This window comes from Hylobates moloch, unplaced genomic scaffold (genome assembly GCF_009828535.3).
Source record: "Hylobates moloch isolate HMO894 unplaced genomic scaffold, HMol_V3 SCAFFOLD_1, whole genome shotgun sequence".
Lineage (NCBI taxonomy): Eukaryota > Metazoa > Chordata > Mammalia > Primates > Hylobatidae > Hylobates > Hylobates moloch.
The window spans coordinates 147,319,368-147,344,010 of NW_026652276.1; the positions used below are offsets into that span (position 1 = coordinate 147,319,368).

The window sequence follows — 24,643 nt, forward strand, 5'->3', positions numbered from 1 at the left end:
ATAGGTTGTAAGACAAGGTCCAATTTCATTTTTTTTGCATGTGGTTTAATGGTTTTTAATGTTGCATAAACGGACTGATCATTTTTTCATTATATAAATTCTAGTTACAAATGAAATAATTGCTGTAATATTTCATGTGCTAACTTAACAAGCCTTAGTTAAAATGCACAGTTTTTACTTATATCTCAATTCTTAGGTTTCTCTTATCAGCTTACCCCATACTTGAATATTTCTCCTTTCTTCCCAGGAAGTTGGTTTCCCACACCCAACTCATCTGTCATTTGTGCCAATTTTAGAAATGTCATTTACACGTAATGTTAGCAAAGGCAGAGGAAAAAAAGCATCTTTTATTTGACAAGATCCCAAATATTTCCATCACTTCTACACTTACTTCCACACTTGTAACTGGCATAGTATCCAATCTCAGGAATGTGCTAGAAAATATTGTATCTGAACCATATTTGTTCAACTTCAGGCAAAAATGCTTTTCCTGAGTTACTTGAGTGATAAGGCTTCATTATTGGTATGGTTTGCCTCTGTGTCCATACCCAAATCTCATCTCGAGTTGAAATCCCCATGATCCTCATGTGTCGAGGGAGGGACCAGGTGGGAGGTGACTGGAGCATGGGGGTAGTTTCCCCCATGCTGTTCTCATGATAGGAAGTTCTCATGAGATATGATGATTTTATAATCATCTGGCATTTCCCCTGCATGCACTTCTCTCTCCTGAGGCCATCTGAAGAAGGTCCTTGCTTCCCCTTCTGCCATGATTGTAAGTTTCCTGAGGCCTCCCCAGCCATATGGAACTGTGAGTCAATTAAACCTCTTTCCTTTATAAATTATCCAGTCTTGGGTATTTCTTTATAGCAGTGTGAGAATGGACTAATTATTTATTGAAAAATAATATAGAACGGTCACTTAGAGAACCATTACTCTTTTCTACAATTTTACGATTGAAGATATTTTCTCCCATGTTATGTATTATTGCTTAAATAAGGATCCTCACAACACTGTGTAAAATTTCATATTGTGAGTGGGCCTGGGAGGGTGGCACGGAGACCAGTTGTTCTCAAAGAACTGTCTAGGAGCTGGTTAGAAATGCAAATCCTTGGACCAACTCCAGACATAAATAATCAGAAACTCTGGGGGTGGGACTCAGCAATGTGTGCTTTCAGCAAACACTCTCAGGTGATTCTGACACCCACAGTGATAGCCTAATAGTTTTAAATTGTCTACAGGAATACTTAAATGAAACATTGACTTTTTCAATGTTTTTGCAGTTTGTTATATACGCATAGAATCTAGGTCTCTACACACAGAGTAAGATGAAAACTTTGGAGAATTTTAAATAAATAATTATACGTAATCTAAATTCTATCAGCTAAATTAGACTCTGGGAATTAAATTATAGAAATATACTTGTTCATTAGTAATTCTTTTCAAAGGGAAAGGAGAGGGTCACACTAGCCTTGAAAGTGCACTTATTGATCCAATTCACTGCTCAATAATTTCTAGCTTTGCTAAAAATTGAGCATAAAATTTCTCCTGCCATCCAGCTTTCCTTGGTAGTGGTGTCATGTGAGATTTTTCCAGAAACCCACGCTAATGTCTGGAAACCGTTGGTTATTCTGCTCTTTTCTAAGATAGTTTACACAACTTTACAGATAACCTGAAGTAAACCCCAGTTGTCACAAGTAACATTACCGTGAGGGAAAAATCATTCCAAATAATGTTCCCATTATATTTCCCATAATTTAATGAAAGCTTAATATAGCAAAGGGCTTATAAGAAATAAAAACAAAATAAATAATTTTAAAAGGGTGTTATATTGTCTATAATTTAATTACTAGTATAATATGCATGTGAATAGTCATTTTATTTTACACCTTAGGGGCTGTTGGTTAATATCTGGAATACACCAATAAGGGCTACACAGACTGGTGGGAAGGTGGCTAACCAGCATTTCATGGACTCTAATGGAAGCCCACACTGCAGATCCAGCTACTGGAAGCTCTTAGCCAACTACTTCTCTCATCAACATAAATAGTTGGTGAGGCAGCATCATGGATGGTAGACATGATTTTTCACTGATGAAATAAGTAGTGTTCAAGATATATGAAGCAAAACCTCCCCATCAAAAATGTGTGCATAGCTCTGCCAATGTATGAACAAAATTTAAAAATCTAAGTATCAAGGTATCTCAATAATTATATTTTGGGCAGTAGCCCTTGCGATTTTGGAACTTGACCAGTCCTGTGGTAAACTGCTTATTAACAGTCCAGTCTTTTGATGTGATTACGAGGTCAGCTGAATCCTTCCATGGAAATATTGCCACATCTGCCCCAAAGAAAACTTCCAAGGATGGGCAAGTGGGGTCCCCAAAAGAACAGAGCTGGGATTACGCTAAGCTCATTTACAGAGCAGGTTGTAAGGCTTGGTGTGTGCGTCTCCTTATTATCACCAATCAACTCTCTGTAGGAGGCTTCAGTCTGAGACATCCTTTCTTGGAAGCATACCTTGAGCTGGAACATTTGGGGAAAAAGCCCTCTCCCTCACTCAACTGATGTCATCTACCTTGAAGTACCTAAATTCACTGAATTTCACCCTCCTTCTCCTCCCGTCCCCACCAAAAAGTTCTTGACAATTGCAAGTGAGCAAATGGGCTTAAGTTAGTTTCCAACAGTGGGATTAGAAAGGAAAGTCAGTGAAAAAATAAAGTTAAAAATGCCTCTGGCAGCTGTGCTCTTTTCTCAAATTCTCACAAGCAAAAAGCAGACCCTAAAATCACCATCTATGTACTTCCTGCAGCTCTCACATTTGGATGTCAGGAACTTGCTTTTGGAATTCATACCATAGAATTTTCTATTCTTTTTTTCTTTTGCTCACACAGGTGTTATGACTCATTTGCAGGAATCCACTTTTCCCTGTGCTTTGTAATATGTTTTCATTTCGTTTAGATAAGATCTCATCGTAAGTACATATTTATTTGTATATCACTAACAGGGCTCAGTCCATTTCATCTGGTAATGAAAATGTGAATTGCTACAGTCACTGTATTTTTTTTCCAGTTGATATAGTTTATTCTCAGATGGTAGTAACCCTCCTACATATTTACTTCAGAAGCTTCCATCCATCACTTACATTTGCATTTATCCTCAAAAGCCTCAGTATTTTTCAAGAATAATCAAGTCTAAATCGGAGGAAACCCTCGTAGGAAGGGAGGTTTAGTGCAGAAAACCTTCCCAGGTTTGACTGCTTCAGTGTCACTTTATCATCGTCCTCATATCTTCCTGTATTTACCCCCCCCATCTAATTACCTTTCAATTTGAATTTGTTTTTAAAAGATCCAATAGCTTCAACATGCACACACTCAATACATTTTCTTATTTATTTCCCTTTTAGTTAGCACACAATGAACTCATTCCCATAACCTTTGACTCGTGTAAATATTGGACATTACAGATTTTTGCTAGAGGTAATGTTTGATATCAGGGAGTTTTAGTTAATTTTTCTTTCTTTTTCTGAACAAAACTCTCCTATTCACAAAGAAAATTGTCTGTGGAATCCCAATAGATAGCAAAGAGCAAACCTATTCCTGAGGGGGAAGACAGGAAGCAGAGCCCTCATCTCAGCTGCCATGCTTGTCACCAGGGCCTGCACTGGTCACAAACTGCATTCCAAGCCAGTTTCTAGCCCCATAACAACATATAAGTTTTGTTTTGTTTTTTTAAGAAAATCAGATGCCTATTTTTCTTTCTTCTGGATAGGCCTGTATTTGAATTGTGTCATGCCAAGTTTCTGGCTTCTGATCAGCGCTGCTCTGTTAGAGTCGATGGTGTTTCTGCTGACGCAATGGGGTAACTCTATACACATGCACCACTGCAAGAACAGGCCTCAGACTCTACCAGCAAACCCCACAGCTAAATGCTAGCAAAATGAGAAAAGCACGACATGCTTTCCAAAATGCAAAGGCTATTCAACATACAGTGACGTTCTTACTCAAGGGATTAAGCACTGGATTTCTGGTGTAACAATTTTCTTTTACAATATAAAATAATGGAAAGACTTCTACTCACTCTTTGGAACTCTCTTCTTGATCATTACTTTTTCGTGACATCTTTCTTGCCCTGTCTTCTGTTATCTTACATAACCTTTTTCTCTCAAGTACATCGTTGTGATTTTACTTTTTGTGTGTGATTATTGGATTGAATGAGGTGGCTCTAGGTGGGCAGTGGCTGGGTTAGCCTTTGCTCCCTGTCACATTCCAAAGACTCACCACATCACGGGCACTCAGTACATATTTGCTGAGTGAGGAATGGCTAAATGAATGAGTAAATATACAGCAGTCTGAAAAAAACTTTTCTGGATAAAATAAAACATTGATATTTGTATCCTAATTTTTTTGAGGTTTTGCTGTTTTATCTAATCTCAAAGAGGGTGAACCTCAGATACAGAGTACAAGGTTGCACCTTTTGTCTTTCTCGAAAGTTCTTTTCATTCTACTTATGTCAAATAATAACAGAAAATGGGAGGACAGAGACTAGAGCACTGTATCCAGAGAGATGTGGTCTTGCAAAGCAAAACACAGTTGGCAGCATAGCGATTTACAGAGCTCTGGAACCAGTGCTGGGCAAGCCAGTTGTTAGAGTGCTTCTTGTTTCTCATTAGTGCCTGTGCCAGAATGTGCTGCAGGAGGGGTGAAGAGTGCCCCTCTCATGGATGAAGCCGTCGAGATGGCTATCTGCATAAGGGAAAGAAGCCAAACGTTCTGCTCCTCAGCCAGAGGTAGGTTTGAAGAGACTCGACTTTACAATCTTGCAAGGATAAGGTTCTGCAATATCTGATTTTCCACTGGCCAGGTGAGTCGTTGAGCTTTTACACGAAATGAAAAACATACCCTGAAAATTACTTGCGTTACTACTAAGTCTTTTGGCTTATGCCATGAGTGTCTCTGTTAATCTGTTGCTTGCATACAAGTGGTGCTTGACATTTTTTGTTGAGACTCTCAGGTCCCTGCACACGACGCTGTGTGAGCCAGGAGGAAATCACCCACCTTGTCTGTTGCCAAACTTTAGCTGTAAATTGCTGTCTCTACTATGCAAAGAGGAAAGAAGTCTAAGTGGAGCCAGAGGAAGAAATACTATAAAACCCAGAAAAATAGAAAAGCATCCGGCAGATTGAAAGGCAGATAATTCCTCTGAAGCTGATTTAATGTAAGAACCTGAAGAAAATAATAAAAACTTGCATAGCACTCTCAAGAGGCTGGAAGGAAAGAAAATAATAGAAATCCATAGCAGGAGAACAGGCCAAGATGAAGAAAGAAGATAAAAGAAGCGGGTTTAAATAAAAACGGATAGGATAAACTGCAACACCTTTTCCTCAAAAATCATATTTAAAATACCTCAGGCCAACATTTCATCCAATACTCAATGATGGAAAGTTAATGGCATTCCCATTACATAAATGAATAAATGAATAAAGATGATCACTGTAGTTATTTAAAAGTTTTAAATGTTGTTCAGAAAGTATGGCTGTCCCAAGATATAGGAAAGTGGTGATTATTATAAAGGTTTAAAAATTAAAAGATGATCTGTTTACTCAGCAAACTCTAAAGAACAAAATGAAGAAGCTAGTGGGATTAATGTGTGCACTGAATTGGTTGGTAAAATAAACACATAAATAAATATCCATCCATTCCTCCTTCCCTCCATCCAGTGGCTTGCTTTTATGTCCACAATGATCAGTTAGAAATTTGGCAGGAGTGGAAAATGCTATAAAATATTGAGAAAAGAACTTAATGAGAAATGTGTAAAATGAATTGAAGATAATTAGCTGCTTTTTCAAAGCTCAGTTAAAGACACTTTGACTAAAGGAAGAGACATGCCACATGCCCGGAAGAGGTCAATTATTATAAAGATGCTAATTCTTCCCACATTCATTAACAAATTTTAGGCGATTCTAATAAATCCCAACAGGATTAGCAGAATTTAGCAAAGTGATTTTAAAGTTCAGCCAGAATAAAAATGAGTAAGAAGATCAAAGGATATCTGGAAAAATATCCTTTGTGTTGGGAAAGAACTCACACTATCAAGAATAAACCTTAAATTATAACAAGGAAAACAGTGTAGGTAAATGAATAAAAATATTCAATATTGTAATTATATCCATTATCCCCAAAATTCAATTTTCATTGAATTTTTTTAAAAGTCATCAAACTGATTTCATAGTTAATCCAGGAAATTAAAGGTGCAAATAACTAAGTAAATGTAGAAAAGGAAGGCTATCTTGCTCTACTAGATTCCAGAACATACTATAAGGCCATAATAAACACACCAATTATGTGTGTTGATTATGCAGTATGGCAATTATGCAGGAACAAATTAATGGGACATAATAGACAGCCCCAAATAGAATCTTATATATTTAGGCATTTAATATATGAGATAAACATCATTTCAAATCAGTGATAAAAGAGAGATTATATAATAAATGGCGTTGAGGGTATTCGGGGTGGAACAGTAGGAAAGCCATCTTATAATTTACACAAAACTGTATGGCTGAACATTAAAAATATTATAATTTAAAGAAAATTCAGAATAATATTTTTTATAACCATGGAGTGCAAAAATTGCTTCCTAAAAAAGCCTTAACACATGAAAGCCATAAAATAAAAATTTAACATTTTTAATAAATATGAATGTAAAACAGGAGGTCATCATAAAGTTAGCAGAATTATGATAAATTAAAACTGGAAACACCTAAAACCAGAACATTCTGGACATATAAATAATATCCATTATATAAAGTGCTCCTATAAAACAATAAGAAGTTACAACAAACCAATAGGAAATTTGGAAAAAGCTATAAGTGGATAAAGGACATTTTCTACAAATAGTTATTTAGAATAAAGTACATTTCAGTTAAATAGTTCATTCCATACACCAAATTCTTGATCATTTGATTTTTACCTCCTATGGGAGCCTTCTAATCAGAAAGGCAAATGGGAAGGTAATTAAAGAAGACTGCGTGAGATGTGAATAGAAATTTTTTAGTTCTGAACATATACTTCAAGTTTATGTGCACACAGAAAACTGAGAGGAAAGATATCAATATGTTATCTCTAGACAATATTATTAAGCATAATTTAAAAATATTTTTTCACATTGTTTTGTATTTTTAAATTCTCTACAATGAGCATATATTTTTTAAATTATCAGAAATGGATACCTATATATATATTATATATATATAAAATATATATTTATATATATACTTAAAGAGATCGATAACGAGGCAAATATCTAAAATCTTGGGATGGAATCGGGGCTGCTACATAAATCAAGTGTCCTTTGCCCTAAAGTATCAGATGGCCAGGAAGGAAAGTAAGAAAGAAAAGTTATTGGGTTAACTAAGTTCCACTGGAGAGGAGATGAAAGTTCTATATTCTAGCTGTAAGATGAGAACTGTGTGGGAAAAGATGCACATAGACAAATATGAAGGAGAGAAGGCATTTGGCATTGCTATTCATTGGCTTATTTGAGGCAATCCAAGGACACACATCTGATGGTTGTTAATGGGAACTGCCCTCTGGGATTCAGAGGTCACATTTTGCATGCCAACAGGTTCTCATTGTCTCTGCATTCCAAGTGGGAACTGCCTTTGGGTGGTGAGCATGGGTAATGGGGTGGCAACTTCACATCATTTAGCTCGACCTGCCAGGTGTGCTCACCAATCCCCGTAACACATTAAGCTTTCCATGATGCCCGGCTTGGAACGTATGCAAAAGAGTTATCAGCTCATCAGAAATTCTGAGTCTTTAGTACACACTGGTGAATATCATGACATCTGAAAATAACATAGAGCAATTTGGAATTCTTTAAAATTCCAAGGATGTGGGGGTAATATACATAAATTAAAAGAAAGAAGCTGGTATTTTCAGGCTAAAACACTACCCATTTTTTACCGTAATAGTTCTCCCTCAAGGTAAAGTGGTCATGGTGCTGACCATTAGCCTTCCACAGGATGGATCAAACTAAGTGAGAAGGCCAAAGGGGATCAGAAGTGGGATTCCTTCTTCTGACAGAGATACCCTATTTCTACTTGATGTTAAAAACAAAATAGCACAAAACAAAAACAAAAAAAAGCAACTTCCTACTCATTTTAGTAGGGAAGACATAGGTCATTCAATTAATAATCTTGTGATGATGGGGGGGGGTAATTATCCATATCTAACTCAAAAATAAATTCCATCTTGTACTGAGTTAAATACTAAAAAATGAGACCATAAAAAGGATTAGACAACAATAGAAATGAATATAAAACTGATCTCAGTTTCGGTAAGGTCTGCCTACACACAGACCCAAAGGAAACAGAAAAAGGCTGATGGATATAAAAATATAAAAATGTTACATATGTATCCATGTGCCATGTTGATTATGTAACAAACCTGCACATTGTGCACATGTACCCTAAAACCCTGAAGTATAATAAAAAATAAATAAATAAATAAATAAATAAATAAATAAATAATAAGAGTTTGGGACACTTGATGGTGTGAGTTGGCTGAAGGTGAAAGTAAAGGAAAATAAATGAAAAGTTTGGGCCCCTTATTAGTCATGCTGTTTGGTTATGAAGCAAAGCTTAGACTAATGATTGCAGTTAGCGGTTTCTTTACATACTCCAGTGTTTGCAAATCTCTTGGCACTTTTCTTAAATGCTCCTGAGTGCTGCCAGCAGGAATGCCATATACAGTTGTACAGAATGTGCACTGCACAAGGGTGCCTGGCCAAGGGAGTTGATTGGAGCCTGAAATCGAGCCTGTGGTTCACCTGCCAGGTCATATGCTTGTCCGGAGTGGCCACCTTTTCTCAGCTCTCACAAAGGCATTGAATGGGCTGAGAGCAGCCCTGGGTATGGTTGGAATATGGGTGACAGGAGGGGAGAGCTGGCTCGAGTGGAGCCAGAGGATCTGCTCAGGAAGAAGCAGTTGTCAACTGGGGCAGGCAGAGGGCAGGGCCCAGAAGGTTGTAGCTTCACCAGCATGATACAGCATGATACATGTTACAGGCAGAGCCTGCCCTCTGTCCTCTCCCAGCCTCTGGTATGTGGCTGTGTATAGCCCAAGGACAAGTCCCCAGGTTATCATGGGAAAAATCTGAGGTCTACATGAGAATGGCAAATAGAAACAGAAATAAAAAAAAAATATATATATATATATATATATAAAATGTAAAATTCATATCATTCTAGTCCAAGGAAAAAATACATATACATATCTCAACAGATGCTGAAAACGAATTTACTAGGTAGATACTTCTTTGACAAGATACATATTCTGAATCAAAAGCCAACGTAAGACCTAACAGTGAAACATTAGACACATCCCCATTAAAGTAAGAATCAAGACAGAATTCCTACTATTATCAAAATTATTTAATGTTCTGCAATATTTACCAATGCAATGAGGGAGGAGAACAGAAAAACAGAAGAGCAGGAAAGACAAAATATCTTAACCTGCAGGCTATATGATATCAACCAACTATTAGAAACCATAAGAGAGACAGTAAGGTAGCTGATTATAAAGTTAAAAATCAATAGCTCTCCTATATACAGATAATACACCATTACAAAACTTTATGAAACAATCCTTCTATAAAAGCAGTAAAAGACATTGTACCCTGAAGATTAAATTCTAATATAAAATAAGCATTCAGCATGATTTCAATCAAAATTGACATGGAGTGTGTTTAGAATTTGACAAAATGATGCTAATGCTTATCCAAACATATAAACACAGGAGAATAAGTAGAAAAAGCTTAACAAGAAAAAGCAATTGGAAGTGAAAATAAATGATAAAGCTTTACTAGTTTATAGTGCAATGCTGAAATTAGTAGCAGAGAGTTAACAAGAAAAGAGAACAGAGAATGTAGAAACAGACACAATTAATATGGCTATTGGACATACATTAAAGATGGTATTTGAAGCTGGTAAGGAAGAAATACATGTTATTTAGACAAGAAGACATCTTTTTGGGAAAAATAACCTGAAACCTCTCAGCTCACACTTTACCATATTTAATAAAACATATATTTCAGAGGTAGAAAAGTTTTAAAGAGCATGAAACAATATAGGCACTGAAATGACTGACACTGCTCCTTTTTAAAACTACTCCAAAATCCATTTCAAATTTTACTCATAAAGGCAATGTCCCCAAATTAAATATTTACTCCCTCAGACTCCTTAGTAGCCGGAGGCAGCTTGGGAAGCATTTGCGGCCAGTAAGACATCAGCTTAGGGTTTGGGGGAGGAGCTTAGGTTTCCTGGTACAGAGTCTCCAGGTCCTCTTCCCCTTCCTTCCCCCTGCCTGGAACATGAACATACTGCACCCACCTGTGATCAGGAGGCAAGAGGCATCACGATGAAAGCAGGCAGAAGGGAAAGATGAGACGAGCATCTCTTCTAAGGGGCCTCTAAGGGTAATACTGAGCCAGTCTGGACTTACTATTGTGAGAGGCTTTAAGAAACTGTTGAGTTTTCTCTAACTGTAGCTCAATTTGAGTTCCGACTGCTTTTGGTAAAGATTATCTTGCTCATGCCTGTAATCCCAGCACTTTGGGAGGCCGAGGTGGGTGGACATGAGGCCACGAGTTCAAGACCAGCCTGACCAACATGGTGAAACCCCGTCTCTACTAAAAATACAAGAAATTAGCCAAGTGTGGTGGCAGGCACCTGTAATCCCAGCTACTCAGGAGGCTGAGGCAGGAGAATTGCTTGAACCCAGGAGACAGAGGCTGCAGTGAGCTCAGATCATGCCATTGCATTCCAGCCTGGGCAACAAGAGTGAAACTCTGTTTCAAAAGATAAATAAGTAAATAAATAAAAATAAAAAATAAAAAAGATTATCTTGAAGAGTAAAATACTTTTCTAAATTTACAAGAAATGGATCTGAGGATCCATTAAGGAAAACACTGATTAATCTAACATGTAAACCTTTAAAAAATTGGAAAGTTACAGACCTATAAACGAACGTGTGCCATAAGTACATTTAAACGACAAATAAAATAAACGACAAACAAAAGAATAGGAAAAATATACGTGAGACACATATATAGGAATAATTGCCTAAATACATAGAACTCTTATAAACAAAAATATGTACAATCCAAAAGAAAATTGAGCCCTTTATGACTCAGCCTTAGTTGCTGCTCAGCATCACCTCTGCCATACTGGATACTAGCTGAAGCAGTCACAAGCTCCCCACCAAATTCAAGAAGAGGGGATCTAGATGTCACCTGTGAGTAAGAAGAGCATCTAAAAATTTGAAGGCATGTTTTAAAACTACCACAAGCTGTAACTATTGAATCTAGCAATATCCATTCTAGGAATTTATCCTGTAGAAGCAAGCAAAGTTGAGCATGAAAGATATATACAAACAATGTTCATTCTAGCACGATTTATAACAATGACTCTTAAATTTTATCATGCCTCTGAATCACCTGGAGGCCTTGTTGAGACAGCTTTCTGGGGCCACCCAAAGTTTCTGCTTCAAGAGGTCTGGCTTGGAGTTGGAGAAAATGCATTTTTAAAAAGTTTCTTGTTGATGTTGATTCTGCAGCTCTGAGCAACAGATTATGAGAACCATTGATTTATACTATTACTACCTCAAATTCTAACATTGTACTTGTTTTCCCATTCTATAAAGAAAATTTGATTCTTGTATATCACAATGGAACAGGAAGAAATCCCTGGCCTTGTTACTACCTGACAAATGTATTTTTAGTCCTATTTTTGATGGGGAAAAAGCTCTTTGGGCAACTGAACCTTAAGTTCTAACCTTCTAACCTCAGCCCAGAATTGCTCAGTAAGATTAATGTGAAACTTGAAATAGCAGAATGTTGGAGAAACTTAGTGACTCTGCTCCTTAACCTCCAATCTAAGGCATATTCAGGGCCAATGCCAGTCCCCGTCTCCTATCCTTAAATACTCCAGTTTTATAGCTGCCGCAGCCTGCCACTAACTTGACAGGCATAACAATATGAGAAGCAACAGTAAAGTGGCAGCTTTCCTAGTTTACTAACCATTCCATACGAGAAAGCCTGAATTTTCCCTAGCAGCGTTCTTAAATTGGCTTCCTGATGAGTTTGGAGGCTCTCCCTGTTTTCTTGTGATACTTGACCTTTATTGATCTATTATCTGGTTATATTATCTGCCTATGTGATACACTATAACACAGAGCAGCCAATGAGGAAGAACACTGGGGTACATCTGAGTTCAGAACATCTGAGCATTACTTCTTTTGTTTTTTGAGACAGAGTGTCACTCTGTCACCCAGGCTGGAGTGTGATGGCGCGATCTTGGCTCACTGCAACCTCTGCCTCCTGGGTTCAAGTGATTCTCCTGCCTCAGCCACCCAAGTAGCTGGGATTACAGGCACATGCCACCAGGCCTGGCTAATTTTTGTGTTTTTAGTAGAGATGGGGTTTCATCATGTTGGCCAGGTTGGTCTTGAACTCCTGACCTCAGGTGATCCACCCGCCATGGCTTCCCAAAGTGCTGAGATTACAGGTGTGAGCCACTGTGGCTGGCCCATCTGAGCGTTACTTCTAAATTCCTTTCCCTGAAGTTACTGACATCATCATCACTTTCTTAATTCAAAACTCTCCTCACTACTCACTTTATGATTTAGAAACCTCTTATCTCTTCCAATTTACTTTTCCAGATTTATTGATCTCACTCTCCCCGTAAGAACTCTATGTTCCAGGCCTTTAGAGGTAACTTGGGTTTCTGCAAATATGTACCACGCAGCTGACCTTTATATAAATACCATTTCCTGTCCCTGAAAGCTCCTCCCCTTGAATTCTTCTCCATGCTAAACACGTGGCCCATCATTTCCTCCAGGACGACCAGCTCCAGTGAGGAAGGATGCTGCGCTCCTCTGCAATCCCACAGCACTGTTTACATTTATATTGTATGATAATTACTTCTGATGTCTCCTGTGTTCTATAATAGTGTAAGTTCCTCAAGGGCACAGACCACATGCACTTTAGCTGAGGACTGCACACACCGCTCAGCAATGCTTTGCAGGAGCCCAGCATCACGGGACACTTTCGGAAGGTACACTCCAGATACAGGCATGTAAAAATGCACACGTCCTTTCAAAATGCATTACTGAAATTCAAACTCATCATACAAAACTCAGAATAGAACCAGATAGTTGCAATAGCAGGTTTTAACTAATATGCAAATTAAGCAAGTATTTCTTACTTTGAGCTGTAGTCGCACCCTGGCCATAAAGAATTTCCAACAGTTTTCCCTGGAGTCCACCATGCCCAGAGCATGAACTTCATTATGAATTCCAGAAATTATCTTGTCCACATCTTCATCGCTGAACAGATCTGGGATTTCTCCTGTCCCAAAGAATGAGTAGAATTACTAAAAGATCATTGCAATTTAAATTTCACATATAACTTTTAAACGTTTGAAATGTTTTACAAGACAAAGTTCAGCATAAATGGTAAGAGTTTAAAATCAGAAATGTCATGTTTCTTTTTTGTTTACGAGACATACAACACATTGAGGACAAGCCATGATGAACACACCCTCTACACCCGTAAGTGTAAGAATAACATTTACTTCACTGAAGGCCTTCTCATCCATAAACAGACTAAGAAAGCAATACACCTCAAATTAGTTAGGTTTACAGGTTTCTCCCCAAAGACTGCCGAGCAAACATCTCAAAGATGAATTCTCTCTCTTTAAAGTTCACTGAAACTACAGATAATTTGTCATCGGGGAAGATCTTTCAAGAAATGTGTTGGTTTAATCACCTGATGCCAGCAAGTCATTAATCAGCACGAGGAAGCTCTCATCTAGAACCTGGGCATCTGTCAGCAGGAACACAGTGGGCATGTTCTTGGCTCCGGTTCGGATGTACAAATTGGCAAGATCTACCTGTAAGGAAAGGCCATCATTCATGTTTTGTTAAAATGCTGATGCGGCGTTGAGAGGATGTGTGTGAGTGCTGGGAAGAACTCAGTAACTGTATCACCATAGCACTGTGGGGTGCCTTTCCCTGGTTTATATATTCCTTCTCTGAGAGACCCATTCTAGGGGACAGCAGTGTGACACCACCTCCATTTCTGACTTGTAAGGATGAGTGTCGTGTTTCTGGCTTACTGGAGCAGAGGGATGAAAACAGGCTGCAGATCACCAACTCCCTTCTCATTGTGTACAAGGGAATTCAGTGACGCCTTTTTCAGGCAGTGCTGTAAAAAGAAGTCTGCTCATTTTAACAACTGTCCTATTTTATCGAAAATGGGTTTTATTTATTTCATTAGTAATATTAAAAATATGTGATTTTTTAAAACTTAAAATATCACTTGGCACAAATTGTAGGTACTATTTTGTAAGTACTATTGCTATTAAAAAGCAAAGCTTGAAAAACACACCAGAGTTTCCTGAACATGTTATTCCTATTGCATCTTCTTCTCCTATTCTTATCCGATGTGGAAGAAATCTATTTTCACTTGTGAAGTTAGTGTCTTTTTTCCCCAACCTATCATAAAGGAACACTAACAGCGATAAGCATTAGGTTTGATTAATAGAAAATAGAAAGACATTTATGTAAGCAAGTATTTAATAAATATTTTCTGAGCCAGGTTTACATGTTATTAAACCTACATGCAACTTGTAGGAATTTATTATTACTAATTTGACCATAAAGGCAAAACCGCCAAAGGTCATTTACTGCTCTAAAGAGCTCCCGCTCTCCCCGTGGTTGGGGAGGCCTTGGCCAAATCTGGGAGTCACAGCCCACATGGGCGCACTAGGAGCCTCGGCTTTATCTGCCAAGCAGAAGGGTCAGAAGAACTGCCTGTCCCCTTTACTCACCCGAAGTTCCTGGATTCCATAGCCCTGGGTCAGAGTGATCTGAAAGACCTCAAGGCCACAAAGGTAAGCTGCCAGCCTGGACAAGCTCTGCTTGCCACTGCCCCCGACTCCAACCAAGAGAGCACAGCCCTGAGGGGTTCGTAAGATCCGGCTGATGCGACATCTGAGAAAAGAAAGCGCCCATTATGGCACAAAATCGAAAATGCCCCGGGACTATGTCTGTTCTGTTTATTTTTCTTTATTGATTTATTTTTGAGATGGAGACTTGCTCTGTTGCCCAGACTGGAGTGCAGTGACGCGATCTTGGCTCATTGCAGCCTCTGCCTCCCAGATTCAAGTGATTCTCCTGCCTCCACCTCCCAAGTAGTTGGGATTACAGGCACCCACCACCATGCCCAGCTAATTTTTGTATTTTTAGTAGAGACGGGGTTTCACTACGTTGGCCAGGCTGGTCTTGAACTCCTGATCTCAAGTGATCCACCCGCCTCGGCCTCCCAAAGTGCTGGGATTACAGGCATGAGCAACCGCGCCTGGCCTATGTCTGCTTTGTTTATTCTTTAGATAAATAGTGAGAGACTAAATTCCGGTTTTTACTGGAAACCTCTAGTCCTTGTTCATTTGTTTCCCCAACAAACAAAGATGCTATCTTCACCCTCACCCTTGAACTGCTCCCATGACAAATCATCCTATGCTAATAACATTTTGGATTCTCTTAGTGCTTTGTTATCACCACCAAAAGTCCAAAAAGAAAATATATGCAAAGGCCTTGTGTTAAGGGCTTCAAAATATTTTGATTAGCAAGAAAGATCCGAATTCCACATCAGCACCCAAGTATGAGGACATCAAAGGGGGAATAGCCTTGTGCCAGAAATCTTTGCTGTAGAATTATTTTGGAAAGAATGGATTTGTTTAGACCAACAGATCTCTCTGTGTGATTTACTCAGCAAATCAAGCACTTGTTTCTTAACGTGATTCTTGCTTCCTTCACACTAAAGCCTTCCCTTATAGCTACACCATTGTAGAATAATTTGCTGAAGCCATTTAGTACCACAAAGTTAAATTTCCACCAAGGTCAACTAATCCCTTGTTCTGTAATATCCAAGGCATTCTGAATGCTTAATCTATTTATATTATGCTATATTTTATAGCTATAAATAAACTCGCTTTAACTTTAGCAAAAGATGGGTTTGAAGAAATAGTTCATAATTATGTTATACATATTAAGAAAACCAGCAAAACAAAATATAAGCATGTAGATAGTAAAACACCCCAAATTTGATGCCATCATTTTGCTCTAGGTTGCTTTTCTGAAATGAACTTAAACTTCAGAACCTGAATAATCTACATTAATTGTTTTAAATAGTGCTTTTTGAAAAAAACTAAGTTGGGATCACTTATATTAGGACCAGCACATGTGAACATTTTCTGAAAACTTCCAATAACAGAGAAGATAGGTTATTTTTACAAGCTCAGTCATCACATTAAATTTTACTTCACACGACCACACAACAAAACAACCTTGGGGAAAGCTATAAAATTACTCCGACATGAGAGATACCCCAAGCTATAAAGCAGGGTTTTCATTTCATTTTAATGTATGCTTTGAGGCTTTTAACCTCACAAGATTCACTAAGTGGCAAAGTCCCTTTCTATAACACTCAAGGACACGCTCTTAAATCACCTCTAATGCTGAGTAAATCAGCTTCTAGCTCATAATGCCTGATCAAAGAAACAGCCTTACCTTTTAGGCCACTGAAAATTCTGTATTGAGGGATTATATGGGAAAACTCTTTTCCTCAGTATCAATGGGAGGTTTCTGTTTCACCTGAGCCAGGATGCCCCTACACAGTGACTGTATATTAACCCAACCAGAAACAGCATTACTAATAGTTGATTTAACACCACGGTTTTAGATTCCAACTGAAACTTCCTTTGCACAATCAGAGGAAGGATCACAACTGCAAAGGGAACAATAAAACTACCAACACTTAGTTGTGATGACAGGAAGGGCTCTACAATTTTTGTAGGTTCTAGGGCCTAAGAAAATTTTAAAGATTAATTCTTCTAAAAACTGAATTCTCCACATCTTATTTTCTCTGGATTTTTCCTTCTTCTTGTCTTTTATTTTTGAGAGATAGGGTCTCACTCTGTTGCCTAGGCTAGAGTGCAGTGGCATAATCCTAGCCCACTGCAACCTCGAACTCCTGGGCTCTAGCAATTGGTCTCACTATGTCACCCAGACAGGTCTCAAACTTCTGGCCTCAAGTGATCCTCCTGCCTCAGCCTCCCAAAGTGCTGGGATTATAGGTGTGAGCTATCACACTCAGCCTCTTCTTGTTTTCAATGATTTCTTTTTTCTTTTTCTGTTTAAGTCTTTGGCTGTTGTCACTTATTTAAGTCTTCCTGCTGGTGTCAATGAGAGATGAAGGTGACTTGGACTAGGAGAGCAGTATTGGATGTAAACATGTGATCAACTTTCTACACAGCAGTGGCAATGTTAAGCTGTTTAGCCCAGACAACGAACTGTGTCATCCCCAGGATAAAACCCATCCAACCACTTCTCACTGCACTTAGAATAAAATCAAAGTTCCTTATTCTGGTTACGAGGAAATACTTCGTATTGGTAAGGCCAGTTCCTGCCTCTCCATTTTTGTTATATTTTTCTCTATGCTGCAGCCTAACTGATCTTCTTTTCTGTATCTCAAACATTCTTGCCTTAGGGTCAGATGCAATCTGCTCTCTGTCTAGAATGTTCTTCCTCCAGATCTTTCCATGCTTAGCACCTACTTATCATTCAGGTCTCACTTTAAATGTCACCTCTTCACAGGGATGCCCAGTCCCTCTTTGGAAATTCACTTATTGTATTTCTCACAGAATCAACCTATTTTCCTTCCTGGCATGACACACCACTTTCTGATCTTTTTCTTGCTTATTCTCTTGCTTAGTTGCTCATGTCTTTATAAATGTCCATCTTCGTCGCTAACATGTAAGCTCAACTATAGAGGGGACTGGATTGTGTTCACTGCTGCTGTATCTCAGCACCTAGAACAACGTCCGACAGGAGGGGCTGCAGACGGTTGCACAGTCTGTGCACTACATGAGGTACCAGGTCTAGGAGGTGAGCGAGAACCTTGCCAGCCATGCTCTATCCAAGGACAGGTGCCTTTTTCTAATTTTCTGCCAAGAAAGCATGAGACCTCCCCCATTTTAAAGAATTTGCACAAAGTTGCTGAAAGGCTGGCAATGTTCCTATCTGGCACTCAACAAAACCTGCTTTAATCAATGAAAATTAGTCCTTTGTCCCTTATGAACTATGTGACTTTGAACAAGTAATTTATGTTTCCACTTTCTTAATATTCAAGTAAAATAATGGATATGATGGCATCTCAGAAAACAGTGTGCCTATGTAAGACATTATTAAGATTGTGACATTAAAGAGCGACCCTTTTATATTTTAAAATTATATGCCAAACAGCAGATAAGAACTGATGGTTCAGAGTGCTTAGTATGATCTATTGAAAAATGACAGTTGTGGATATCCAGCCATTCTTCCTCTTGTGAAAAAGCATCATGACTAGTTAACTCACACATGTTGCATGGCATCTTCAAACAAAACTAGGTGCATGGCAGCATTTAATTCATTGTAGTTGTCTAAGGTTTCTGTAAGAATTGTCTTCAGCACTTCCCAGTCCTTCACTGGCATGTACTGTGGGTCCTTCCCTCTGTTAGCAAAGTGGCAATAAATGAGGGGCTGTTGAAGCAGCATGTGACTATCTATACCCTGCAGGATGAGAAAGAGAAAAATATGGCATGTCAACCATCCACAGCGGTCCCGCTGCAGGCAGCATGGCCTAGCAAGGGAAAAGCTTGCAGACCCACGCATGGGTAGGTGGGTGGAATGTTCCCAAGCATAGACCAAGTGTATTCGGGAGTCACAGCCATTGCAAAAAGGTAAGCCCTTGTGCAATTCTCTCATATCCTCATCTAACTTTAGTCCCAATACCCGGTTGGTGTTGGAGTAAGTAGTGACCTCTGACATTAATACACTTACTTCAAAATATTTATAAGCAGTTTCCAGCATTTTTTTCTGAAACAAATCACAATCTTTTTTGTCTATCAGTTTGTCTCCATAAACACAGGCAGATTCATGAAGCCACAGATGTATTAAATCAAGTGGACCTTTTAAACACTCAGGAGAAGCAAATAAAATCCCCTACAAGGCAAGAATGGGGAAAATACCTTTAATTCAGAGGTTGATGACATGCCAAATAAGTTTAACACTTTTTAAACTAAAATGTGAACTTAGCAAATGGTTATAAGAAATATCATCAATAGTAATGTGTGTGTTTGTGTATAAAAGTAGGTTTACTCTTTGATAAGTGCAATATTTTAAAATTTTAGTATGCTTATACCCATTTGTAGGTATGCAAGTAAGACCATTTCAAGCGCCAGCACAGGCACTAAATATCACCTCTGAGTACTTGAGCCTATTAAGCCTTACAATGGACTAAGTTTACAAAACCAGAGTACAAACAGCTAACATGAAAGTCACAGCATCATATATATTTTTTTTTACTGTAAAATCACTTGATATCAGTCTAATCTCTTCACAGATGAAGAATACAAGACCAAAAGTAAAGTACCCAGATTCATACTTTATGGGTAGATCTGGGTCTAGCACCAACACATTGTGACTACCGTGCTCACTCATGGTGCTTTCAGTATCTTAGATTCACATCCACTCACTCCTCATGGAGAGAGGCAGCTTACTCTGGATGCACAGGAGAACAGTAAGGGAGTTGTGGAGAACTGAGCTGCAAAAGGCTAAAAAATTATTTGGTAGTGTCAGGTGCAGCTGACAGGCAGGATATGAAGGGTGAGCAGGCAGTCTTCTCGTCCCATTTCACCTATGACCTCTCTTCCCTTTCCTTCTGAGATTAAAATTCTGCTTTTAAACAGCACAGTATTAAGCAATCTTTCTGGCAGGAGCTAGATACACAGACATGAAAAGAATTGCTCCGTGTTCATAAGAAGCTACTGCCTAATGCTGTGTTATGGTTTTGAGGCAGTTGTGGAGTGATACGGAAAAGACGGTTATAAAAATATAAAGAAGTCCTATGGAGTTTTCATATTTCATCAATATACCACCTCTCTCACAAAAGAAAATTCAGCCAGCCATTTTTACTGCACAGGGTAGACCACATTTGTTGGATTTAAAAAAAATACTTCCAGACTTTCAATTTCCTCTTCAGAATTTCCTAAGTCAAATACATAAACACTGTCCTTTTACAAGGTAAGCAAGGTAATTTTCAATATTAAACCAAAATGATCCAATAATTTAAAAGTTACTATTTCTCTTAATATATGTTTAAAATCACACATAAATGCCTTATGCAAACACATGATCAATTATCCTTCTTACTTGGCACTCAAAACAGTAAGCACTCACTCACTCAATCTAAAGAGCCCAGACATTTACCTTTGCTTCCACTTCCAAGTCACCATATGCCATGGCCTGAAAGGCCCCTACAATTCATGTCTTGAAACTTAATTGCCAATCTGACAATATTAAGAGGTGGGGCCTTTAGGAGGTGACTAAGTCATGAGGGCAACGTGATCTTATGAAAGGGGTGCTGGACATTTGCCCCATTTGCTGTGTCCTTTCTGCCCTGTGAGGATGCAACACTTAAGGCACCGTTTTGGAAGCAGAGACCAGGCCCTCACCAGACACTGAATCTGCCAGTGCCTTAATCATGGACTTCCCAGCCTCCAGAACTGTGAGAAATAAAATTCTATTATTTATGAATTACCCAATCTCAGGTATTTTGTCACAGAAGTGCAGACAAAGACATTATATGACCTGAGGAGAAGCACCGTTCTCATTGATGAAATGGGAATAATAAACCTGCCATACTTACTTCCTGAGAAGTTTATGAGTAAAGTTAAAGAATACATATAAAAGTATATAGCATAGTTTTAAGCTGTTTTATAAAGGAACACCGTTAACAGTATGGTAATGGTTTGGATGTGTGCCCCCTCCAAATCTCGGGTTGAAATGTGATTCCCAGTGTTGGAGGTGGGGCCTGGTGGGAGGTGATTGGATCATGGGGGCAGATCCTTCATGAATGGTTAGCATCATCCCCTCCGTAATAAGTGAATTCTCACTCAGTTAGTTCATGCAAGAGCTGGTTGTTTAAAAGTTTGGGGACCTGCCCCCACTCACTCTCTTGCTCCTGCTCTTGCCATGCAAAATGTGAAATGCTGGCTCCCCATCACCTTCTACCATGATTGTGAACTCCTGAGGCCCTCACCAGAAGCAGATGCTGGGGCCATGCTAGTACAGCCTGCAGAACCATAAGCCAATTAAACCTCTTTTCTTTATAAATTACCTAGCCTCAGGTGTTTCTCTATAGTGACACAAAAAATGGGCTAATACATAGTATTATAATTATTTCTCTACTCAAGAGGCATAACATAGAGCAGTCAAGGTACCTGGAAGACGTTTGATAAATCTCTCAGATTAAAGATGTAGTGGAATTTAATAGCCGTGGGTAGAAAGTTACACATCATTGTCTGATGGAATGCTATTGTTGCCTGGATCAAAGTGGGGCCACTCCTGAGAATTGATGGAGCAAATGCTTGCTGTTGGAAATGGAAGCTAAAGATTTGGCCATAGATGGTGTTTAGTGCATCCAAAGATGGAAAATTGAATGCAAACACTGTGAAATGTCTCTGAAAAGAAAAGCAAATATAAGAGTGTAAGGATTACGATTGTACCAGAAAATTGCAAAGACCTGATTTTTTCACTCCTCCCTGTATCCAGGCCCATTACCATGTAGCTTTTTAGTGCTCCACTCTGACTCTGGGGTTGGCCATGTGATTTACTTAAGCCAACAGAATGAGGTGGAAGTGACAGTGTGCCAGTCGTTGTCAGAGGTGTATATTTCTACTTACTTTGTTAAGCCTCTGACTTTGCCATAAACTCTGCAGGCCCTAAAGTATGAGAGACACATAAAGCAGGGCCATGTTGTCACAGTCACTCCAGCCAAAGCCACATCAAATTAACTGACAGTTTATCCCCAACATGCACAGATGAGCCCAGCCAAGATCAGCAGTCACTGAGCTCAGTCTCAGCTGAGTCCAGATGCGTAAGCAACCACTGTATGCTACGGAATGTATGTTGGTGGTAGCTGTTGCTGTTGTCATGATTAAAAAGCTTATATGCATAACACAAAACCTGCACACAAATGTTTATAGCAGCTTCTTTAATAATTGTCAAAAGTGAAAGCAACCAAGGTGTCCTTCAGTAGATGAACGGATAAACAAGCTGTGTTGCAGTCATACAGTGACTACTATTCAGCAATAAAAAGAGATGCACTATCAAGCCATGGAAAGACATGGAGAAATCTTAAATGCATAGATAAGCTATGTGGGAAAAAAAGCCTATTTGGAAAGACTACATACCTTATGATTCTCACTATATGAAATTCTGGAAAAGGCAAAATTTATAGAAATAGAGAAAATATCAGTGCTTAAGGGATTAATATCCAGAACACATTGAGGCCTCCTAAAACTCAATGACAACAAAATAACCCAATTTGAACATGAACACAAGACTTGAATAGACATTTCTCCAAAGAAGATACAAAAATGAACAACAGGCACATAAAAACATCACTATTCATTGGGAAAATGCAAATCGTAACTATGAGATACTGCCTCACACTCATTAGCATGATTACTGTCAAAAAACAAAACAAAACAGCAAATAAACGTGTGTGAGGGTGTAGAGAAACTGAGACCCTGATGCACTGTTGGTGGGGAATAAAATAAGGTATAGTTGTCATGGAAAACAGGATGATGATTCCTCAAAAAATTAAAAGTAGAATTCTGATATGATTCAGCAATTGTATTGCTGGGTGTACACCCCAAAGAATTAAAAGCAGGGTCTTGAAGATGTATTTGTTCACCCATGTTCACAGCAGCATTATTTACATTAGCTAAAGTGTGGAAGCAACCCAAGTGTCCATCAACAAATGAAAAACTAAGGAAAATGTGGTAAATACATGTACTAGAATACGACTCAGTCTTAAATAGGAAAGAAATTCTGCAATATGCCATAACTGGATGAACCCTAGACATTATGGTAAATGAAATAAGCCAGGCGCAAAAAGACAAATACTGGATAATTCCACTTATATGAGGTACTTAAAATAGTCAAAATCATAGACACAGAAAGTAGAATGGTGGTTGCCAGGGGAAAGTGCGGAGGAGCAAAAGGGGAGCTCAGCGGGTAGAGTTTCAGTTTCACAAGATGAAAAGAGTTATGGAGATGGGTGGTGATCTTGGTTGCCCAACATTATGTATGTAGTAGATATTATTGAACTGTACACTTGAAATGGTTAATGTGGTAAATTTTTTGTAACATGTATTTTACAACAATAATAATAGTAAAGAAAAGACAAAAGATCAATTGTTACCAGGGACTCAGAGGGAAAAGAGAGAGGAATGAATTGGTAGAGTACAGAGATTTTGGCGCAGTGACACTATTCTATATGATACTGTTAACAGTTGATACTTGTCATTATACGTCTGTCAAAACCCCTGGAATGTATAATACAAAGAAGGAATCCCAATGTAAATTCTGAACTTTAGTTAATAATAATGTGTCAGTATTGGCTGATTATTGTAACTAATGCAAGATGTTAATAATAGGGTAAAACAAGTGGGGGCATTAAGAGAGTACATAGGAATTATTGGTACTGCCAGCTGATTTTGCTATAAACTTTGATATAAAAAATAAAGTCTACTAATTAAAACAAAAAGGCTTATTAGAACCCCTGTCTATTGTTAGTGGGAATAAAATATGGTACAGCTGCCATGAGAAACGTGCTTAACAAGATGTCCCATAGGAATCCTAATGTGTACTCAAAAGCAATACAGTACAGATCTACAGTTTTTGAGAGCAATATTCAACACCCTACCTGTAGCCTGGGATTGATGGTGAAGCTGCCCACCATCGGATTCATGCAGGCGATATACTGGCAGTTGTGGATTTCTTTAAGCATTACCTTCTGTCTATCATACCTGAAAGACAGAAAACAGAACCTTAAATCCAAAAACTGGAGATGACAAAACTGCAAAATCTAACAGTTCATAATGGGCTTCATCACAGATTATCTCCTTATCTTTATAATCACTCTGTGAGGTTGACCTAGTGAGCTTTATTTGAGAAACATCAAAACTGAAGCTCAAAAAACTGAAGTTGACTTAGCTCATTTGATGCCAAAAATCAAGATCTGGAGCTGCGTCAACGTACTATTACTATTACTGCTTACTGATTCTCATGTTACTCTGTAGAAACTATCTTGTACCCATAGCAAGACTCCATGGATGGGCTGGGGGCTGTCCCTGTAGTTAATCGTCAGGTATTGCAGACTACAGTGCCCAAACGTTTACACTCTGCCAAACAAGATCAAATTTCTCTTAAATAATTTAGTGTGAGTTAATTCTTAAAGAGGACATGATTTCTGGACAGTCTTAACATTTCTGAGATACTTTTCAATCCAATCTTCCAAAGATACACAGGTAAACTATTCCATTTAATATGATGAAAAGAGATACAAAGTAAACCCAAAAGATATTCCTTAGAAGAAACTGGGGATAATTGCACTTGAATCTATCCATAATAATGATTCATAATAATCATTCATCCATAATAATTATTATCCATAATAATTATTCATCCATAATA

The 24,643-nt window shown here is 38.4% G+C and overlaps 1 protein-coding gene across 1 annotated transcript in view; it reads right to left on the reverse strand.

Moving 5' to 3' along the window:
* DNAH11 (dynein axonemal heavy chain 11) overlaps positions 1 to 24,643 on the reverse strand; it is a 363,007-nt gene that overhangs the window by 149,814 nt on the left and 188,550 nt on the right. The window contains exons 48-54 of the mRNA XM_058446556.1: positions 23,874 to 23,976; positions 21,382 to 21,621; positions 18,941 to 19,102; positions 18,477 to 18,670; positions 14,890 to 15,052; positions 13,827 to 13,950; positions 13,264 to 13,406 (exon numbers count right to left, since the gene is read on the reverse strand). Coding sequence (XP_058302539.1) covers positions 13,264 to 13,406; positions 13,827 to 13,950; positions 14,890 to 15,052; positions 18,477 to 18,670; positions 18,941 to 19,102; positions 21,382 to 21,621; positions 23,874 to 23,976 — 1,129 coding nt within the window. The remainder of the gene's footprint in view (positions 1 to 13,263; positions 13,407 to 13,826; positions 13,951 to 14,889; positions 15,053 to 18,476; positions 18,671 to 18,940; positions 19,103 to 21,381; positions 21,622 to 23,873; positions 23,977 to 24,643) is intronic.